General features: G+C 34.5%; 1 protein-coding gene across 3 annotated transcripts; it reads right to left on the bottom strand.

Moving 5' to 3' along the window:
* Positions 1–7,654: 7,654 nt before the first annotated feature.
* On the bottom strand, positions 7,655–17,573 carry LOC128205950 (uncharacterized). 3 transcript variants are annotated; one of them, XM_052908025.1, is made up of 8 exons: positions 17,528–17,573; positions 17,333–17,411; positions 16,384–16,518; positions 15,431–15,573; positions 15,257–15,322; positions 14,535–14,661; positions 13,349–13,561; positions 7,655–9,144 (listed from the first exon to the last, which is right to left on the bottom strand). In XM_052908025.1, exons 1-8 carry the CDS (start codon positions 17,531–17,533, stop codon positions 9,041–9,043), a joined length of 873 nt encoding a protein of 290 aa, XP_052763985.1. In that variant the 5' UTR covers positions 17,534–17,573; the 3' UTR covers positions 7,655–9,040. The 3 variants fall into 3 exon arrangements, with proteins under 3 accessions (XP_052763985.1, XP_052763984.1, XP_052763986.1); XM_052908024.1 differs by having other exon boundaries at positions 16,384–16,521; positions 17,528–17,562; XM_052908026.1 differs by lacking the exons at positions 16,384–16,518; positions 17,528–17,573 and having other exon boundaries at positions 17,333–17,476.
* Positions 17,574–19,756: the final 2,183 nt, after the last annotated feature.

The following is a 19,756-nucleotide window of genomic DNA, read 5'->3' as shown; positions in this document are numbered from 1 at the left end:
AAACATGCAAACAAACGTGCACTTTGTTCCTAGACAGAGGAGCAAACCAACACACTTCTCGTAAGACTGTGACATTGCCGAGGATCACTAGTAACTAAACCAAAGTTCAAGATATTTCCTGGGTTGACGAAAGATGAAGACCGGTTTCCCAACACAATAAATTATTGTTCTCGTTTATCGCTAAAATGGTTTTCGAATGTCGTGGTTGTTTTAGACGTGACGCACCTCTGCCAACTGAGATCACTATAATAACACAGTGTTGTTTTGTACATGCGTTACTACAGAATACGTATCAAGACATTCTGAATTATAAGCGTGTTATGTTTTTGAGATATATATATTTGTATTTGTAGAGATATTAGGCTTTATTATTAATTGGACAACTGCAAGACGAAAGGTTGCGTTTAATCTGAGTTAACAGTGTTGTAAATGTAGCAAAGAGGATTTATAGTGAGTCAGTTTGTGCATAAGGGTTCATAGAAAAGAGGCTGTGATGCACAACGTGAACGTAGATTTATAAATGTTGGGTTTCGCAACCTCTCTATTATAAATTTTATGTGTGCGATAGATTCTTGGTGCAAATAACAGCATGGAACTATTAAAAATATGGCAGATGTGTTTAGTGATGTAACTTCGATTATTTACAGATCGTCTGCATATATGGTTCAAACATGCTGTCTTTCACTACATACCTAAGAGATTATGTAAAAAAAAATATATTCGTCAAGGCTTGCGATCAAATTCTCTATGAATTGAATATCATGAGATTTACATACACACTATTGGAATGCATACTGTTGGCTATTATATACACTGGCGAAATATGACCAGAATTGAGAACTCGTTTGCTCATTAAAATGATGAATAAAGTTGCTACTTTATCTTCACTTTCGACATAAAAGAAATGTATACCTTCACTTAATTAATACGTTTAAAGTATGCCACGTATAAACTTGTTTCATATTTTGCTCCAATCGATAAACTGTTGTAAAATTTATTTAATTTGTATTTCATTTGTTTGGTTACTCCAGTTTGTTGTCATTACATGTCATATAATATGTTCGTTGTTTATTGACAATATTCGAATTGAATACGCTGTTAGCATGCAAGTCGATTTTAGTAGCCGCATAGTAAAGAAACAACAAGGGCGTTATTGTGACCTCATTCTCGTCCTTCTATAGATGCCATTAGATGGTATTATGGTATTGATATTATTATTAGTTGATGATACAAAGAGGCTAAAAGATACGCTAAATTGATAAATTTAATTAAAACTGAGCATGGCAATTTAAAACATCTTATAACGGATCTTTTTTTAAGTAATTTAAAAGATGAAACCTTCTAGTTGAAGCAAATAATCAGTTTGTTGTAACCAAAAAAGACATCCAAAACTGAAACCACTGAAGTGTTTTGTAAAATGTTGCGAGCATAAGCACAGGGAAGGAAACTCATACACTTTGAAAAGTGGTAAATGATGTGTACTCGAAGACAATAACGAAACTAATATTTATTATGTCATATTTAATGCAAAATGGGGCAGCAGTGTTATTTAACTTATTATGAGCTACTTAAGAGTTAAACGTATATATTCAACATGTATGTATTGACAAACTGAAATCTAATCAAACTTGATAACAGGAACGGGGAACATATAACAAAATAAAATTGTTAAACCACATGCAGTTAAGCTGCAATCGTTCGAACACGCGGTCATTCGAGAACTGGTGATGGTTCGAACAGGCGGTCGTTCGAACAGGCGGTCGTTCGAGAACTGGTGATGGTTTGAGAACTGGTGATGGTTTGGGAACTGGTGATGGTTTGAGAACTGGTGATAGTTCGAGAACTGGTGATGATTCTAAAACTGGTGATGGTTTGAGAACTGGTGATGGTTTGAGAACTGGTGATGGTTCGAAAACTGGTGATCGTTTGAGAACTGGTGATCGTTTGAGAACTGGTGATGGTTTGAGAACTGGTGATCGTTTGAGAACTGGTGATCGTTTGAGAACTGGTGAAAGTTCGAGAACTAGTGATAGTTCGAGAACTGGTGATGGTTCGAGAACTGGTGATGGTTCGAGAACTGATGATGGTTTGAGAACTGGTAATGGTTCGAGAACTGGTGATGGTTTGAGAACTGCTGATGGTTGAGAACTGGTGATGGTTCGAGAACTGGTGATGGTTTGAGAACTGGTGATGATTCGAGAATTGGTGATGGTTTGAGAACTGGTGATGGTTTGAGAACTGGTGATGGTTTGAGAACTGGTGATGGTTTGAGAACTGGTGATGTTTGAGAACTGGTGATGGTTTGAGAACTGGTGATGGTTTGAGAACTGGTCATGGTTTGAGAACTGGTGATGGTTTGAGAACTGGTCATGGTTTGAGAACTGGTGATGGTTTGAGAACTGGTCATGGTTTGAGAACTGGTGATGGTTTGAGAACTGGTGATGGTTTGAGAACTTGTGATGGTTTGAGAACTGGTGATGGTTCGAGAACTGCTGATGGTTCGAGAACTGGTGATGGTTTGAGAACTGGTGATGGTTCGAGAACTGGTGATGGTTCGAGGACTGGTGATGGTTTGAGAACTGGTGATGGTTTGAGAACTGGTGATGGTTCGAGAACTGGTGATGGTTCGAGAACTGGTGATGGTTTGAGAACTGGTGATGGTTTGAGAACTGGTGATGGTTTGAGAACTGGTGATGGTTCGAGAACTGGTGATGGTTTGAGAACTAGTGATGGTTTGAGAACTGGTGATGATTTGAGAACTGGTGATGTTCGAGAACTGGTGATGGCTTGAGAACTAGTGATGGTTTGAGAACTGGTGATGGTTTGAGAACTGGTGATGGTTTGAACAGACGGTCGTTCGAGAACTAATGATGGTTCAAACACGCGGTCGTTCGAGAACTGGTGATGGTTCGAACAGGCGGTCATTCGAGAACTGGTGATGGTTCGAACAGGTGGTCGTTCGAGAACTGGTGATGGTTTGAATACGCGGTCGTTCGAGAACTGGTGATCGATTAGATAGATAGATGGATGGATGGATGGATGGATGGATGGATGGATGGATCGATAGATCGATAGATAGATAGATAGATAGATGGATGGATGGATGGATGGATGGATGGATGGATGGATGGATGGATGGATGGATGGATGGATGGATGGATGGATGGATGGATGGATGGATGGATGGATGGATGGATGGATGGATGGATGGATGGATGGATGGATGGATGGATGGATGGATGGATGGATGGATGGATGGATGGATGGATGGATGGATGGATGGATGGATGGATGGATGGATGGATGGATGGATGGATGGATGGATGGATGGATGGATGGATGGATGGATGGATGGATGGATGGATGGATGGATGGATGGATGGATGGATGGATGGATGGATGGATGGATGGATGGATGGATGGATGGATGGATGGATGGATGGATGGATGGATGGATGGATGGATGGATGGATGGATGGATGGATGGATGGATGGATGGATGGATGGATGGATGGATGGATGGATGGATGGATGGATGGATGGATGGATGGATGGATGGATGGATGGATGGATGGATGGATGGATGGATGGATGGATGGATGGATGGATGGATGGATGGATGGATGGATGGATGGATGGATGGATGGATGGATGGATGGATGGATGGATGGATGGATGGATGGATGGATGGATGGATGGATGGATGGATGGATGGATGGATGGATGGATGGATGGATGGATGGATGGATGGATGGATGGATGGATGGATGGATGGATGGATGGATGGATGGATGGATGGATGGATGGATGGATGGATGGATGGATGGATGGATGGATGGATGGATGGATGGATGGATGGATGGATGGATGGATGGATGGATGGATGGATGGATGGATGGATGGATGGATAGATAGATAGATTGATAGATAGATAGATAGATAGATAGATAGATTTATTTGTGCATATATATGTCATAGTAACAAACCAAATATCTCATAAAGTTATAACACAGACTGAATAACAAAGTATTAGTGATGATATCTATACTAAAGCACAACATCATTAGAATGCTTTGGAAACATACGTGCGTTAATAAAGATTTAATTCAATATGACAAATATATAACACAGGATAACCCACTAAAGTTATTCAACTTATTTCCAATGGGGTCCTTATGACAAATATAATTATTTGCCAAGATCTCAGTTGTTAGCTGTTTAAATTAGGTTTTCTTATACAAAAATAACATGCATGTACTCTTGACCAGTTAAAGAATGATTAAATGTTTGATATCGAACGTTTACAGTTATAATGAAACCGACTGTTAAAACCATATGACACTTTAGCATAATACGACAAAAATCTTTGGACTGATATGCAAGATTAAATGAATAACAATTAATAAAATAGGAAATCTTCCATTTCTGCACATTTCATACCAACAATGAGATGTGATTTCACTTCTTTTTTAAAAGTATTCTTATTTTTCAATTCTTTTAACTTTATTGGAAGACTGTTCCAGTCCTGGATTGCTTGATAAAAGAAAGTATTTAATATACAACTGTCAGCCTGTGGCACTTTAAAATTTCCAGCACTATGTCTACTGTTGTAAGAATGTGTGGATGAGACTAAAGTAAAATGTTCATGTAAGTATGATGGGCATTTGCTATTAAAGATTTTATGTACATGGTTTAGTCGCAGTTGCTTTATCCTATTTTCTATATTAAGCCATCCAATATCACTGAAAGCCGAGACTTTCAGGGAAGTTCTACAATCATAGCCATAAATAAATCTGACAACTTTGTTCTGAGTGACCTGTAATCCGTTCTTGAATTGTTTAGATATACCACTGTACCAAGATGTCGATGCATAGTCAAAATGACATTGTATTAAGGAGTTACATAACAATCTTCTTAGATTCATATCTAAAAAACGATTTTGTCTATATAAAATTTTTAGCCTAGAATTAACTTTACTGACAATATTGTTAACAATAGATGCAGCACTGAGATCATTGTCCAGTATACTTCCAAGATATTTAACAGATTGTTTAGGTTTTATGATATGGCCATTGCAGTTTACATTAAAGTTATCAACTTTTGTTAGTTTTCTTTTAGACCCAAATAAAATACATTCTGTTTTTCCAAGATGCAAAGACAGTTTGTTGTCAACTAACCACTTACTACAGTTTTCAAGTTCCTTGACAAGTACATTACTAATAACAGACGGATCTTTGTGGGAGAAAAGGATAGCACTATCATCTGCATATAATATTAATTTACATTTTTCACTTATGCTTATACTCATATCATTGACATAGCATAAAAACAGCAACGGTCCAAGTATGAAGTTGAGGTCGCGGTTTAATCTCGATAATTATTTTTGACAATTTAAGCAAATGGCTCAATAAAATAACAAACTTAATTGTTAATTGGATACGTTGTAACAATCGTAGTTAGAAATACGTATTCAGTTAAATTTTAAGGCAAACATTGATAATTAATCTTATTATTGATCCAATCATGTTTTGTTTGCATATGAGGTTGTGTGCCGCTGGCTGGATGCCTGTTTATGTTTGATTTTTGTAAATCATTAAAACATCATCCGGAAGTAGCTGATGAAGATGGCATTATGCTTTTTTTCATATGACAGTGTAAGCCTTTTAAGATTGATATGTGCACATGATCAAATGATCAAGTTTCTGCCGGTTGAGCTTTTCCCGTAGTTTCCATTATATCCTTATCAATGTGTTTATGCATGTTTTTGGCTATTGTTATTGAAGCTTTGTTTAGTAAATGCTTAGGTGTGGCGAAACAAACAAATAGTTTTACAATACATGCAGTCAAGTAGTTTTACGACGAAGTGATTATACATTTGCTGTTTAATAAGTGTTTGATGTAATCATTGATAAAACCTTCATTTACCTGAGACTTAATAGGGTCTATGTCATGGTTGAAGGCGTTCAATTAAAAACACACTGTTGCAACTTTGTGTTGGTTATAGCTGTTTTTGAAAATATCTGTATAATTATAATAACTGTTCAGTCGTTTCTTCAAAACACATACCGGCAGCCAACTATACAGTCGCCAGCGGTGTATAACAAATAGTTTCAGTATCACTCTTCAGACAGATTGCATGGCATTTGGGTTCACTAAGAATTTAGAAATATTCAGTGCAGCCTATAGAGACTACATATTATAGTTACGGTAAAATAGTAAATCGATGGTTTATGTCTACTAATATTATTATCATTATTTTTCGTAGAAGAAGAAGTAGTAGTAGTAGTAGAAGTAATAGTAGTAGTAGTAGAAGTAGTAGAAGTAGTAGTAGAAGTAGTAGTAGAAGTAGTAGTAGTAGTAGTAGTAGTAGTAGTAGTAGTAGTAGTAGTAGTAGTAGTAGTAGTAGTAGTAGTAGTAGTAGTAGTAGTAGTAGTAGTAGTAGTAGTAGTAGTAGTAGTAGTAGTAGTAGTAGTAGAAGTAGTAGTAGTAGTAGTAGTACTAGTAGTAGTAGTAGTAGTAGTAGTAGTAGTAGTAGCAGTAGTAGTAGTAGTAGTAGTAGTAGTAGTAGTAGTAGTATAGTAGTAGTAGTAGTAGTAGTAGTAGTAGTAGTAGTAGTAGTAGTAGTAGTAGTAGTAGTAGTAGTAGTAGTAGTAGTAGTAGTAGTAGTAGTAGTAGTAGTAGTAGTAGTAGTAGTAGTAGTAGTAGTAGTAGTAGTAGTAGTAGTAGCAGTAGTAGTAGCAGAGGTAGCAGAAGTAGCAATAGTAGCAGTAGTAGTAGAAATAGCAGAAGTAGCAGTAGTAGCAGTAGTAGCAGTAGAAGCAGTAGAAGCAGTAGTAGCAGTAGTAGTAGTAGTAGTAGTAGTAGTAGTAGTAGTAGTAGCAGTAGTAGTAGTAGTAGTAGTAGTAGTAGTAGTAATAGTAGTAGTAGTAGTAGTAGTAGTAGTAGTAGTAGAAGCAGTAGCAGTAGTAGTAGCAGTAGCAGTAGCAGAAGCAGTAGCAGTAGCAGTAGCAGTATTGGTAGTAGTAGTAGTAGTAGTAGTAGTAGTAGTAGTAGTAGTAGTAGTAGTAGTAGTAGTAGTAGTAGTAGTAGTAGTAGTAGTAGTAGTAGTAGTAGTAGTAGTAGAAGTAGTAGTAGTAGTAGTAGTAGTAGTAGTAGTAGTAGTAGTAGTAGCAGTAGCAGTAGCAGTAGCAGTAGCAGTAGCAGCAGTAGCAGTAGCAGTAGCAGTAGCAGTAGAAGTAGTAGTAGTAGAAGTAGTAGTAGTAGTAGTAGTAGTAGTAGTAGTAGTAGTAGTAGTAGTAGTAGTAGTAGAAGTAGTAGTAGTAGTAGTAGTAGTAGTAGTAGTAGTAGTAGTAATAGTAGTAGTAGTAGTAGTAGTAGTAGTAGTAGTAGTAGTAGTAGTAGTAGTAGAAGTAGTAGTAGTAGTAGTAGTAGTAGCAGCAGCAGCAGCAGCGGCAGTAGCAAATGCCATGCGTGTACAATTCTAACTTCCACAACAAACACCATAAATTGCCAATCGTAAACAATCATCTCAAATGCCTCAAAGTCCTATGGTTGGTATGCAGGCACCAATTTCATTGGATTTATAAGATATTGAAATCATTTAAAGACACATATGAAGTTTAAAACGTGTTGTAATGAAAATAAGTATTTTATCAGCTAGATTGTACAGCGACATGTAGTGAGCAGTCTAACAATATAAGTTATTTTTGTGCAAAGGGATAAATGACATCATTTACCATTTTTTTTAAGAGCACCATACACCGCCTTTGCATTATTCACTATCGTGGCCGGACCTAAGCACTGACTTATATGCACATCACCACATGCACAAACTGTTATACGAATCATAAAGTCTTACTCCAAAAATGTCCTAAAAAACCTTTTGAATTACAATATGTTGTTCTAATATATCCCAAAGTCACATACAATATTACAAAAAAGAACAGAGCAATTATTTAGGTCCAGGCATGTACAAATTATGTTAATTTTAAACTACACATAATAACTTAACAATACAGAACAGACCATGTATTTAGATACAAACATTATGTACAGCATGTTCATTGAAAACACACGCATAATAATTAAAAAAATATTATAAACATGAGTGTGTAAATAATGTGTGATAACACGAGTGCTTAAAGGGACATGCTCATGTTTTGGACGAAAAATAGCTTTTCCGGTCATGCATCTGAAAACACTTATTTTTTCATCCTTGTACTCTTTGATATTGAAATTGCAGAAAAAAATACAATTATAACAAAAAAAAATGTATTAGCTGGGTGCGAACCCACGGCGGTAAAGTTAAAAAATAAATAGAAAACATAAGCCTTTACCACTAAGCCAACAGGAGCAAAAGTAATGGATATTTTGTTCTTTGAACAATACATTGATAACATCACGTGATAATGTCAATCAACCAATCACGTAACAAAGAATCCTTTATAGCCGTTATTAACGCCAATTAAAAAATGTTGTCTTCAAAGACGAAATTTGAGCAAATAATAACATTAGCGGGAGGGTTCCAGCTTTAAGTATTCTTTAGCAATCCTTATGATTTGCCACATTCTATTTTGGCATAGTGCATCTTACAAAATTGGTTTAAAGTAATACACATATAAAACATATCAATACCAGCTAGGGAATACATTTACAAGACAGGTTGTATGTTTAAGCATCTATAGAGATACTTGTTCATGGACTCTCTCAAATGGACACCATTGCTGGCTTCTGTCCATGTCCCGGACTCCAGATTAATTATAAAAGATATCAGCTTTCGTCACAATCGAGCTAAGGAAATAAGTTTAAACTATAAATACAAGAGAGATAAGACGTTCAACCGTTTCTCAAATTGGAATATTTTAAGGACTCTTTTATATTAGTATACAATATAACGTATAAAGCTAGCCATTGTTACAAAACTAGATAATGGAATATAACGAAGTTGTCATCTGTCATATATGTTGTTATCTGACACAGTAGCGTAATGTTCCTTACTATGTTGCCTTCCAGGTTTTATGAATCTGTCATATATATATTGTTAAACTGACAATGTCGCGTAATGTTGGTATACTGAATTCTGTTCCCTTCCTCGCAACCCTTCGTAATGTTCTCCACCAACTGGATTTGCCTGTGAATGAGTCCCTGCAAAATGAAACAATGCAACTCATGGGCTAAATCAATCTCCAACTTCATCACACTATAAAATAGAGATTCACTTTGTACTAGAACAACAAAGTAATTCCGGAAAGCATTGCATTTAATTAAGGATTAAAATTCGACACCCTTCGGACTCCACCCATTTTGAACAGCCCCATACCATGCATACCATACCCCAATAAAATGCAACATGTCGAATTTTAATACTTATATTTACATTCATTTAAATCTACATTTCTGCTAAAATAAATTGATTATTCAAGAGCATTTTCTCTTTTTTCTTTCTCTCGTTGTTCTCAACGGTGGGTAAATTAGAACAGCTATCGCAACCTAATTTTATACCACAATGAATGCACAGATAAAATAGTTCCTTATTTATATGATTACTTTCTATCTTTTCAAGGTTAAGAATATTATAAATACGTATTATTGCTTAAAATGTGTGTTTTCGGTCCGTTATCGTGGTGTATTAAAACGCAAAAACCCGGGCGTTATCGGTAGAACGTGCATTATTCAGTAAATTCACGTGCCATTAATGCCCGTTTTTTTGCTTTACATATGCGCTATCAGGGCCCGCATCATAACAATGAAGGCTGAGCGACCAGGTTTTTGACCGAAAGTTGGTCAACGATGCTAACTTTTGCACAAAAACATATTTTAGCATATATAACGTAGCTGCATACAAATACCAAAACATGAAATAAACCACATATAACTTACATATTTTCTACTGAGTTGTCTTTTCCTGGCAAGCTGATGTGTTTACTAAATGGTTTTTTCTGCAATTGTTTTGACTATTAAAAGCACTAAATTATGTCTAAAACGACTAACTCCTCCGAACTGTAGTTATTTCTGTCGATTTTATTCAGAACATACGACTTATATGGACATGATTCCATTACGTCGTATGCAATGAACAAAGAAATTCCAAATATGTTTTCTCTGATGCTGAAGATGTTGTTCATTTTATCAAGAACATGTTTACCAAATTTTCAGGCTTAAATTAGTTATCAAAACAAACAATGGTTAAAGTATGACTGAATATGTAATTAATTGATTACCCAATAGGCATTGCGTGTAAATAATCCCAGTAATCCAGTCAATTTTCGAAAAAACAACACTTTCAAAACGAATGAACACTGCAAAAAATGGCGTCGAAACAAAATGCAGCTGCCGAGTTATGTTGCGGCCCGAATCGAGCTTAATGTAAAACTTTTTCAATGACATCACTCATGACGTCATACAAGCACCCGTCATAGAGGTTATTTTGAACTAACTGTTTTTGCATTTTCGTGACATTTAACAGCCTTTTTAAACACCAACGTTTCTTCAACTGTTCCATCCATCATGAAACCATCTACATTAAAATCAATCAAATTGTTGCTTATCTTTTTTAACTGCTTTACTGCAGATTACAGTTTTGCATGTTGCCAATATTGGCAAAAATTTTACTACGATTTCATTGAAAAAAATAGTTCCGTAGTAAATATGCCCCGCCCCTTGGTATTATTGCGCCCAATGACAGGACAGAAGTATCGAACAAACGCACGCGATATCGATGGGAAATGCCATTGCACTTTATACAGAAATAAAGTGCAATTGATAAACAACAACCATCGTTTAGGAATGAAGTGTGAATGTAAATATTCATATTTTAAATCGGAGTATATCAGTATTTGCAATTCGAGACGCACAAATAAGGAGCACTTTCGATTATGCCATATACCAAGTTGTTTTAATATTTTACTACATATCACTGAGGTACTTAATTAAGTATGTAAGTAATGTTATTACAACAATTACTTAAAATTAAAAAAAAATCATTTTTAATGTGCTTCGAATGATCACAAACACAGCCTGTCGTTATTGTATTGCGACTATGGGATATCAAAATTATCGGAGGAAGAAGGACCGCCATGACATTTGAATGATTTCTAAAAAAATAAATGTATCGTCTTTTATTTAGTTTGGCCTTAAATAAGGTGTTAATGATCTTATCCCCCTCTATTAACATAGATTACCTGTCACTGAACAGTGTATGACTGGTTTGATATAAGGAACATAAACATACGACTTTTTAGGATATTCTTTAGACAAAAACAGTTTCAATGTGCCAAAAATACGTAATCAATTAATAAAAAATGAAAAAGAAAATCATAGAAGTGTAAAAGAATCCGATTAAAACGGTGGAATTTCAGATATCATTCAGTATACAATAAGGGTTTTCAATTTTTGTCTCTCAATCTTTTTGAAGTTTCGCTTGATAATAACGTAAAGCATTGTAGGGCTACAAAATGTTAAAATCGTTAGATGACGCCGGGCGAAATTGTTGGGCATCCAATATTAAATCTTTGTTATTCACGTACGGTTTTGGATATATTTGGATTGCTCAAGATGTAGGAAATATAGATCTATTTATATATACTTTTAGACAACGGTTGATTGACTGTTTCGTCCAAAACTGGCATAACGACATTAGTGAGTCCTCAAGGTGTCATCATTATAAACATTACAAAACATTATTAAATACAGAAAGGTACCTACATCTGGAAATTCCATTAAAATATAAGATTGCGTTTGCTAGGTTTCGCTGCTCCAACCATAAGCTGAATATTGAACTTGGAAGATATATAAATACTCCGCAAGATGAGAGACTTTGTATATATTGTCTGAATCAACATTTGACAGTTATTGATTGTGAATATCATTCATTCTTTCAATGTCCTAAATTCGATATTATTCGTAGACAATATCTTTTTAATTGGTATTCATCTGGTAATAGTTTAAATGATTTCTACTCTTTAATGTCTACTGAAAATGATAATTCAATATTGAAGTTAACAATCTATGTATACCATCTGTTAGATATGATAAATGTGTAAATCGTATGTTGCAACTACTATACTATGTTTGTTTTTTTGTACATTTTGTGTATTTTGGGCCGGTGGCCTTTATTTACTTGAATAAAATGAATTGAATTGAATTGAATTGAATTGTAGGGCATGTCGAACAATTCGCATGATGATCCGTAAAGTATATCCCCAATATATTAGTTTACTTGTAAATATTTTACCCATCAACGCCCATTCCTTAAATAAACGGCCTTTCGGCAATTGCGATAATCATCCGATGAATGCAATATCTTCGGATATGTTCGGATCGCAAGTGATCGTGTATAAATATACATGTAAATATACATCTTGTTACTGCTTTTTCGTGTAAGCAAGCCACGGACTTAAATCATACATGTTAAAAAGTGTAAATTTGTTATTTGTTCAAGTATTGTTGTCATAAGTGTTTTAATTTTACGTTAAAAATCAACTATAAAGATGTTTATTTTTTTCCTGCGTTATTATGACGTCATATGCCATATCTCCGGTTACGGTCGGGTCACTCTATTTACAGAATTGGTAAGAAAGAATTACTAAAAGTTTTTTTCATAAATGAAATAAAGTATTTTTCTAACAATTCTTGAAATAAATAATTAACTATTGCTATTAATATAAGTAATGAATTTGCGGGATTGATGTCATTATCGGGGATATGAACGCAATTGGTCGGGTTAAAGTACGCATGGAGTCCTCCGGACTCCGCATCCTTTAACCAACTCATCTGCGTTCATACCCCGATAATAGCATCAACCCCGCAATTCATTCTTTAAATGTAAACATAGTCGTACTAGGAAATATCATTGTGCAAGATTTATATTGAACATTTAATTCATGCATTCTTGGTAAAACATGATTGCCATGTGACCGTTATAAATATATAGACCGAAATTGCGTTAACATCACAAACGTTATTTACATTCCTGCAATATTCTCCATTCGTTTAACGTAAAAAAAATGTGGTTCCTTACAAATAATCATAGTTTAAAGCTGCACTTTCACAGATTTTTTACATTTTTTTTTTATTTTTTGTCTTGGAAGGAGCAACTTGAAAAATAATGTCGTATGGCTTAAACCGTTACTAACGGTGAAACATTAATTTTTGAAAAATCTGCGATCTATTTTTTTGACAGCAGTCTTATATCACTGGTTACCATGGATTTTCGCAAGACAACAAATAAAAAATTGTCAAAACGTTCAATCTGTGTGCTGAGTGCAACTTAAAGATAATAGCGTCTAGCTATAGGCATATGTCTACGTATCTATAATTGAACGGATTTTGGAATAGTAAGAACAAGTACCCATTCCAGTTGCTTTCCTTTTGTTCCATAAAAAGCAAACCCCAAGTAATGTTGACAGAAGTATAAAGCCAAGACAACCGGTTGATGTGGCAAGCGCAATCACAATAGAGGAATGTTTGTCCTGCAAAGAATCACTTAAAGCCTTCTGGGTTGATTGATGATCAGACGTTTCTCTTCTCGGTGTCGTTGTTCGAGGGCTTGTAGCATTATCCGCTGAAATGAAGTGCACGGACGCTTAAGGCAAGATTATAATGTTCTTAATTAGGTGATTTCATATTGGCCTAGTTATTTGTCCGTGGTTAGCTGTATTTGCCTGAGCCCGATAGGGTCTATGAAATCACCCAATTAATAAGTATTTTAGTAAACAAACATATTTAAAACATACCTTTAGTTCACATTGAATCCGTATTTATCCCTTATTTATTCATGTTGTCTGCTTTTCTAGACTATACTTTGCTGATTTTGACATGCCACCTTAGAGTGACATTTCACATACTAATGCACTGAACATTGTTAGGAAGCATGTCTTTTCGTCTTAGTTTCGTAAATCGTCTGCCAAAACGTCAAATGTTTCACCTTCGTCGTCCATTGTGTCGTTGTACAAAATCATAATAGTCGTTATATGCACCAACGGGTTAAATACAACTGTTATATCAACCCGTACAAAGTGGTTCAACAATTCAAAAGGTTCAAGTATTCCAAATATGTTTATACGAAGCACAACATTTTCAAAACAGTCGGAAAACGGAAAATAAAACCTCTACCTTTAAAAATAATTTCAAGCATATTTCTCATATTCGACAGCAAATGAAAATGGCCCATTTTTCAAATCCTATTTTAGGCGAATTTGTAGCCAATCAAAACAGAGGAAACTCATATTAGCCGAGTGTTGTTGATATTGGCCGAGTTTGTTCGATATTGATCGGGTTCAGGCATATATTGTCTTTAATTGTCTGGTATTGGTACCGCAATTGTCTCTGTATCTCGTCAAATACGTAATACGTGATTAATAATAATGGACAAACGTGTGAACGGTTAGTCATTTACTTATGTACAAGGATTTGGCTTAGCGTATTGAACAAAAGAACTAACCCACCGTTCGTACCATGAAACAACATAATTTTCCTTTTGAATAATTAAATACTTCACTATATATGAATTGCTATAAAGCATATATGATACTTACATTTATCATGAAATCTGAAGAAGCCGTCACTGCCCCATCCATAACTGATTCGCATCGAATTGATTGGAAAATCCAGACGTGTTAACAAAATGATGCTGTTGATATCAATCCTAGTTCCTTGCCCAATCTGGTTGAAAAGGGTACAACATTACATAACGAAATTAAATGTTACATATTTGGTGGCATTTGACTCAGTACCTTGCACGTTGAGTGCCTTTTGTGACCAATAAACACTACTGAAAGGAATAACGTATAACTTAAAGATGCACTCATAGTACCAGATAACATTTACCATAAATAATAATATTGTTTTAATATTCCAAAATGGACGAATAAATGTCAAAAGCAATGATTCTTATGAAGGATTCTAAATTTAATGTGAAAGAATTAAGCATAAAACAAGTTATTTCTATCTTAAGAGGCTATAGTTGACCACAGTTAATCTTTTAGCATTCACCAATCATTCGATATGTTTGCGCTTTCTGCTATTAAATACACGGTATTAATCCTGTTATAAGTAATTACTAATTAATATTTATCAGTCAAAATTGATGTTTGTTATACATGTGTATGTATTGATTTTGAATAAGAGTGTCACGTTAACAAGTGTATACGTTGAATGGACCTAGTTTGTTTATAAATTATATGGATAGTCGGATATAAGTTCTGTAAATACTTAATGTGAGTTTAATAAATTTTAAAGCTTATTGAAAAGAACGTACCGCCAATATGGAATTCCATGTTATCCAAAACGACCTATATTCTGTCTCATTAAGGATACCTGATGTCTGAAACAAACAATACGTGGATAAAAGAGTGTTTTGGTTTGATCAGAAACAGGAAAACGTGCGAGTTTGTTTTAATTGGAGAGCAAGCGATTGTGCAAGAATTCCTACCTTTAAGGCATCGAGTCTTTGTCCGTGCTGATGTAACCGCAAGTACGATATTGTGTTTCGATCTGCTCCGAGCACAACTTCATATACATTTGTTAAAAAATCTTCCGGCTCTTTTTGCAGTAATATGTGTGCATTATGTTTTCCTAAACGAGGAATACAAACATATTGGTTAAGCTACAATGCAGTGCAGGATTTCTCCTTTCACTATATATTTTGTTCTAGAAATATAATGACTATTATGGTCATGATTAAACTAGTCACTCTCAAAAAGAAAAGGATTACCAAATAATCAATACATTTAAGTTGTGGAAGGGATAACAGTGGAGAGGTCAGTTTATATGATGATATGAGGATGATGCAGAGCCCAAAAGCAGCCCCTGGCTTACTTTAATACCTGTGGCATCTGCAATTTCTTATTATTCCACGATATTATTTCCACATACTAATTTTTCGACGGAAGGCCACAGTGACAAACATCAATTTTTCAAAATATATTACCCTCTAAATATTTCATGACTAAACTCGGTGTGTTCATGTTATTTCTGTTTTATTACTCATATTAAAAGCTTACTGTTTATATCAAATAAGATATAAATGATAATAAACCAGCACATAAATCCAAAATTTCCTGACATGATCCAAACATAATTGAAATCGCAATGAACAAACACCCTCTTTGAGCAATCCTGGTTTATCATCATTTATATCTTATTTGATATACATCCGTATACTGTTGTCTTTAATCTAAGAGTAAATATACAAATAGTAAGAACTTTAGAGTAAGAAATACTTTAAGTATATTTTTTTCATATCAATAATTAGCAATTAAATACCTTTGGAATTATACCATAATTATGAATGGTTATCATGGATCTCCATGAAATATTATGATTGAAAGAGCTGTCAGACAGAGAGTAATTTTATTTGTAGGTCGGATTCCCCAATCAACGTACCTTTAGTTTTGAATAGTATTTGTTTCGCACTTGCCACGAAAACGCCTTCCTTAACAAGATCATATTGGGTGTAGTTTACACGTTCTAGCCGTGACTTATTTAAGTTTGGAATATCAGGGCAATAGAAATCTTCAGCTGCTGAAAACAATGTTGATAATAGGCTTAGAAAAAGTGTAATACTACATGCAAAAGTGTTATGAAATTTATTGAGGCGATCTACTTAAAGCATCAATAAAATATATTTGCAATATAAGTTTGTAAATTTGTTTTTAAAGCCCTCGTATTAAAGAAAAAAGCTTAAGGTAGATGGAAGCCTTATAATGTCCTAGGTTTCAACATATTTTCTATTTGCAGCTTTGTAATCCTAGTGTCAAGATTTTAAAGGGTCGTCGTACACAAAGGATTTACAGTTCGCTTGTATATTTAATGGTTCGTATTAATTGCTAGGTATGTTCTCAAAGGATGTTGCATCATACAAATGCACACACTTTAAACGATCTGTATTCGGTATCAATGTGATATCAATAATGTATAACCATTTCATTTATTCTTAGACACATGTAATTAGATACCAACGCAAGGTCAATACATTTGCAGATGAGACACGGAACGAATATTATACACTTAAAATAATAACATTCCTATATTGCTGTCGACGAAATCAGTTGGTGTTAATCTTGAATGGTTCTCCTGATGGTTTTGGCAACTTTTATTTTCAAATCCTCAATAATATGAATATGTTTAAACATGTGCTAAAAGCCCTGCTTACATTAATTTTCATCTTCGAGAGGTCATTGTGTTTTAATTGTAATACACACGTTTGTTTGATATATCTTCCTTTTTTAAAGTTCGTAAATTAATGAAAATATAATATGATTTATGACTATTTTTTATATAAACATTTGATTCAACGTGTTTTAACAATAATGATGTTAGTGTACTTGTTTACCTGTCAAATATGATGTCCACAGTGAGATAAGAACTATGCATTTGGTAAACTGCTGTATCAGGAACATTTTCAAGTAAAGCTAAAACAGATACGATATAATTCTCGTTTAAACTGTGATCCTAGTGCAACACTGAGCATGAGGAATTAAACACAACGGAATACAATATCATGATGTGTCTATGAAACAAAACATACTTGCATTTAAGAGTCAGGGGATATCCGTTTCGATATCAACAAGCATCGTGCGTCGAAAACAGGAAGATAAAACAGAAAACACCCAAGGCAATCATAACTAATACGCCTGCAATATATTGCATTGTTTTGCGAACGTGAACGCAGGGACAAAACCGGATCATCCACTTAAAATGCTACTTGAAGACTTATAGGAAATAGTTACGGAACTCATACTTAATACAAAATGATTCGGAAGTAATCATTTACTAAAATATATCTTAACACATAAAAATAAGGAGCTTTTAAACGGTGAAAGAAACTATGACAAAATATCTGATGGTTTGATGTTATAAATAAATACACTTTTCAATTACCAGAGGCGTTAACGAGTTTCCAGTTCGAGATTAAGCAACCAATGGATGTACATAGAAACAAAATGGCTAAACTCTTGATAAAGCCGAGAGAGCACAAACTGTGATTGAACCGCAATTACAACATCTTTCTGAGATATATGAATGATTTCAACATCAGCATTTGGCAAGGTTTTCGAATGCTAATAATATGAAATACTATAGCAGTTTTCAGGTTTATATTTATATAAACGGTTCAACTGCATTGCAATCGAGATTTTATACGTTTTATTATCAAAGAATTAAGTATCCAATACATAACAATGGTTGAAGGCTTTCAATTATAAGCCACAATGTCACAATTAAGCATTTGGTATGTATATAATTTGAGCATTTATCAGTATAATATTAATATCTGTACAGTAGAAGTTTAAACACATCATAGCAGCAATATATACAGTCGCCAGTGGTATCTTACAACTAGTAGAAGTATTACTTTCAAGAGATACTGCAGGTCATTTGTTTTCACAAAATTTTCAGCAGAAATTTCCAGTGCCGCTTCGTACAGAGCTTCAAAAATTGCGGAGCTATATAAGTGCAATATAGTCAAAATACGGTTGCGTCTGCACATGAATCACATGTTCCTGATTCTTGCTGACAGTTTGAACAGCACCGATGGAAAACACGTCTTCCCAAAACTTTCCTACAAAATGATACAAGGTAGTCAGAGTGAATGAATGCCAGATACAGCTTATGAAATGTAAGTATTTATTTGCTATTGTTATTTTTTCTATAAATAACTGTAACTGTTTTGTATCAATGATATAGTGTAATGTAACCACACGAACCATCGTACATGCAAATCGAATAAGAAGATTTTTGCTTCACAATTGCTAAGGAACATAATTATTGCATAATGAAATGTAAATAAACAAAATGTCCATATTGCCAACAAAGGTACGGTCCAAAACTTCCTTAAAGCTTTCAATTAACTAGCATTGTTAACTTTCTTCACATTTATTTCAGTTGCCAACAATAAGGCTAAAATGAAGTGATGTATCTGTACCCTGGTATTTAACAAATATTATATTTCATAGATATCACATCATGGTGGGTATAAATTAAGAAATACTATTTACGCACAATTCCCACTATTAGTTTGAAGCCATCTCATGTGAAAATTTGAAGTTGATATAAGAATACAATCAGCACAGAAAAAAACGGGGAATCTAAACTTCATTCATGCATAAAATCATCTCATTTTGTGGAGTGTAACATTCATTTACATCCGCATTATGTAAAATAATGCAAGGTTGAATCTCTTAGTAAAGATTATAGGATAGGTTTTAAAGATTTACATGATATATTTTTGCCAAATGCATACCGTAATTAACTATTTAAACTACTGTGCTTGAGAAAACTCGCATTGCTTTTAAAAGCAACATATACTATAATACGCGGAGAAGGTGTTTTTCCCAATGCAAGCAGGCCTGAAAGGCTCTTAAAAATCCAAATCTAGTGTCATATTACATAATACAGTAATTATAGCAGTGAAACAACTTATGGTATCGTAACTTATACCTACGCTAAAACACCAAAAGCTGTTTTACTGGAATTGTGTAGCCACGAGTTTAACATTTACGTTTAGCCTAGACGAGGTTTTTACGGCTAACAAGGACCACGTTTTAATTGTATTATGATATGCCAAAACCGAGATAAAATAAATTTTAATACATGGATCAGAGAACATTGCTAATTGTATGCGACCCAAGTACCATTTCGACAAGTGTTGCTCTATGCCAGCTTATGTTAGGTCAGGAAAACATCAAAGTCATATGGCAGGAGAGTGAATCATCCTGGCAACCTCATAGTCGACTGTTGTTTTCGTTGTCAAACTGAT

Source organism: Mya arenaria, chromosome 10 (genome assembly GCF_026914265.1).
Source record: "Mya arenaria isolate MELC-2E11 chromosome 10, ASM2691426v1".
Taxonomy (NCBI): Eukaryota; Metazoa; Mollusca; class Bivalvia; order Myida; family Myidae; genus Mya; species Mya arenaria.
Note: the sequence above shows the minus strand (reverse complement) of the source record. Positions and strands in the feature narration are given on the sequence as shown.